This window comes from Centruroides sculpturatus, unplaced genomic scaffold (assembly GCF_000671375.1).
Source record: "Centruroides sculpturatus isolate CEXI.00-Female unplaced genomic scaffold, Cexi_2.0 scaffold2075, whole genome shotgun sequence".
Classification (NCBI taxonomy): domain Eukaryota; kingdom Metazoa; phylum Arthropoda; class Arachnida; order Scorpiones; family Buthidae; genus Centruroides; species Centruroides sculpturatus.
This window is the reverse complement of record NW_019386168.1, coordinates 73,840-77,878: the sequence shown is the minus strand read 5'-3', so window position 1 is coordinate 77,878 and position 4,039 is coordinate 73,840. Positions and strand designations below refer to the sequence as shown.

Below are 4,039 nucleotides of genomic sequence, written 5' to 3'. Positions count from 1 at the left end.
ACGATATTTTCCATAAAATTATTAGTATAATATTAGAAATTATTATTAGCAATAGAACTCGTGGTGTAATTGATCGGATTAAGATATTCCAATGATTAATATACACTTTTAACAATCATTCTCAGTATTTCTTGTAAAAATTTTGCCTCAACAATTACCGTTATGAAGACGTGGGGTTTCATCTGTACTTTACATGCAAATATCTCTCATAAATTTGGTAGAGTACTCTGGTTTATGTGATATGTTTTCTTAATTGATCTCTCTTACTGTTTTCTAAATTCATTGAATATGCTGCTCAGATAACATTGTTCCTTGCGAATAATGACAATTTTAGAATGTTCAAACGATAACACAAACCTACAAAAAAAGAAATAGAAAAATAGGTGAACGTCACGTGTAGAACGTGAGAAACACTTAGAATGCAAAAGAAATAAAACTTTCGTTGACTTAAGTGATCGTTACACTGACGTTTTTTATTTAATATTTTCTGGTTTGATAAATTAAAAATTTGTTTCAATCTCATGTACTGTACAGTACTTCATTACCGCACAATCATTTAGAATTGCCACAATGCTATATTCTATGCACAATACACCTATGTTTTAATAAAGTATCACATTATCCAATTTAAGTTTTTAAAATCTGAAGATTTTAGTATTGAAAATTTTTACAGGTTATTTTAATGTATTATTTTTAGAATATATATTTTGTTGCATGATTTTTTTTTCATGCGCAGTTGTGCAATCATGCAATCATTAAGCTACACCTTACGTGATATCATAAAAATAATAGATTGACTGATACGCCGCTGATTATAGAATGACTAAAGAGTAACTTATTTTTGAAAAACTTACATTTTCTAACTGAAGAAAGTGTGGATAAAACTTTAACATTTCGAGCCTCCCCAAAAATGTATACATGTATATTGTTCTTTTCAGTAATTGATTCGAATTAGGTTTTATAGAAAATTTTATAATGAACAGTGATAAATATCTGTAAAAGTTTTTATCTAGACCACAGCTGATCAGTTTACTTAGTAATTGGGATGTAAGACATCCGTTATTCACGTGTATCCATAATTCATTTTCTGATATATTTTCGAAATGTATACTTTTAATTGTGGTTTAAATTTTCGTTCGAATCTTCACAGTAGAAACTGTAGTAAGCCGGATGGCTGAACGGATAAGGTGTCAGAGACAATCACACTGAAGTACCCGGGAACGAATCTAGACAGATTGAAAAGGTCCAGGAGTTTGTTGGGGATGGTCCATCCCAGATATGTCGGGCTCCATTCGTCACCATTCGGCAGTCGTAATGTGGGTCTGACCAAGCTCATGACGGGATTGAATAAAAAGGGTCCTCTTGGTGCCCATAGGGCAGAAAGATAAAACAAAAGTATAGATTGAATAATATGTAGCTAATTTGAACAATGAGAAAGTGAGCCCTCTGGAAAATTTATATAATTTTCTTAAAACGAATTGTCTCTTAATCCAAATGCCATCTTTCTAGAAATTCGGATTAACGAAGTTTTCTGGTATAGTTAATTAATTAATCAATTTGTGGCATTACACGACGTGGTGACATATTTATGCAATAAATGACGTTGTTTGACATCATTATAACGTGCGATGATAATGTATAATGGCAAATCCTTCCAACGTAGATAATTCAAAAACGTAAACGTCGAAGTGCCAGTCTGGAGACATAACCTATCTAACAATATAAACGAAAGTAAATATAATATTTTACTAATATTTTTATTCACAAAATTACTTATTAATTTAAATCTTATTGGGTTAATTCTACTTGTTAACATTACGAAACAAGAATAAAGGGGGTGTTTAAACAAAGATTTTTTAAATCAAAGCACATCGTTTTTAAATTGATTATTATAAAATAAATTATTTTATAATTGTTTTCGTAATTTGTATTATGTAAATAAATATTCAATTTAATAACTGCAACCTTTCTAAATTAAATTATTAAGGGATAAACATTTTAAACTCAAGAAATGATAAATTTAATCTATTTCGTTTATAAATAAGTAATTTAGATAAAGTGTAAATAAATATTTACATTTGTTTACTTTTCTTAATAAACAATTTACATTTATTCAGTAAAAAAATACAAAATTAAAATTTTATAAGATTATTTAGGGACATCCTTTTATGTTGTAAATTTTTCCAATCAATCTTCATATAATTAAAATGCGAAAATTGCTATTTATAAATTCTTTGGAGAATTCCAGAGATAATTATTATAGTAATTTCATTTAAAATAAATTAAACATTTTAAATAATAGAAAATTTGTTTTGAATAAACGTGAAAAATATAAACGTATTTATGTAATATTTGTGTTATTTTTATTCACAAGCTTAACTTTTATTATAAACAATTTATACAGTATATAATTCTTATAACAATCTTTTCAAAGGTCAAGAGACACTTTTCTACTCACTCATTTGAGGATTACGATATATTTTAAAACAAAAACCATATTAAAAATTGTATAATATTTTTAAATAATACATTTTGACAGGATTTTTAAACGAAAAAAATGTAATGAAGTGAATAATTTGTTACAATATTTTTGAGTTCTGCATCAAATGGTTCTGCCGTTACTCATGTGATAAGGCCTATATATTATTTACAAATAAAGCATATATTAAACAAAAAAAATATATATATAGGCCTATATATTTACAAAGTTTATTATATATATATATATATATATATATATATAATAAACTTTGTAAATATATAGGCCTATANTTTTAATTCTTACCTTTTCAATTTAAATACTCATTTTAATGGGTAATTTATAGCTAGTCATTTTAGTTTATTGCTTACTTTAATAAATCCCTTTGAAATTGAGTTTTGTAGAAATTATTTACGAATAATTTGAAAAAATCGAGTGTGATTTTAAAATATTTCATAAATTTCAATAATTAAAGAACTAACTTTAACGACTTTCCGCCAAGACTATTTTATATATTTAAAAACCTACAATATTTAAAAATAAAAATTTATAATATACATTATATATAATTTATTCTTTCATTTTCATTGATTAATTACCGTAATCTTTATATTATTTACTTATTGAAACAGAATAAATTTAATTATGTCATTTAACCAATTATCCGAACTTATTACCCTTTTTTTAATTTTTTCTGCTAAGATAAACTCTAAATTTAAATTTTAAAGCAATATTTAAGCATTTCTTACATATATAAAAATCTGTACAAATTAATGTAAAATTACATTTAAAATCGATAAAATTGTTATAAATATAAATATAAGCAACTATATCTGAATATTTTTAGTTTTATTCTCTAAAAATGTAAAATAAAATAAATTCTCAAAATTTCCATAATTACTTATAAAACAAAATGAATAAATCTGAAGATTTTAAATTTAATTATATTAAATAAAAATTCTAAAAATAATTTTGTATTTCTGGATATAAAAGAAAATAAATCAATTGCATAATCATATCGGAATTTAACACAAAAAATTCAATTTTGATGATATCAAAAATGACGATAGATCTTAAGGCTTCAGTAACTGTTCTAATGCATATCTTTGTTGGTATTTTGTAGGAAGTGGACCGAAACAACAGTATTTTCGCGTCAAGCCCCAAGATAGAGAAGCAGTCGAAGGAGAAACGGTCGAGTTTCAATGTCATGTCGAAAACGTAGCTGGAGATGTCCAGTGGAGCAAAGATGGATTTCTACTTGGTAAGTCGGTTGATTGTACTTTTTAGAGCATCAGCATTCCATATCAAAAACAATATTCCTTCTACTGAAAATACAATATATACACGTTTTATATCTTTCTTATTACAATCAATTTAGATTTCACATGTAAAGAAGTTAAATATTATTTAATATTTTCGATTGTTTTTAAAATTGCATATAAAAAATCTAGTTATTTGACAATACATTTATTTAAATACTTCTTTAATTACTTATTTTATATATATATAATAATTTTAATTAGCAAGATCTAGTTATATCTGCGTAGTAATATATATATA

At 25.1% G+C, this 4,039-nt stretch overlaps 1 protein-coding gene across 1 annotated transcript in view; it reads left to right on the top strand.

The window, feature by feature from the left end:
• Positions 1-3,602: 3,602 nt before the first annotated feature.
• The window catches only part of LOC111613890 (synaptogenesis protein syg-2-like), a gene marked incomplete at both ends in the record, with an annotated part of 71,372 nt that continues 70,935 nt past the window's right edge, over positions 3,603-4,039 (top strand). Inside the window, one exon of the mRNA XM_023355246.1 lies at positions 3,603-3,740. Coding sequence (XP_023211014.1) covers positions 3,603-3,740 — 138 coding nt within the window. The remainder of the gene's footprint in view (positions 3,741-4,039) is intronic.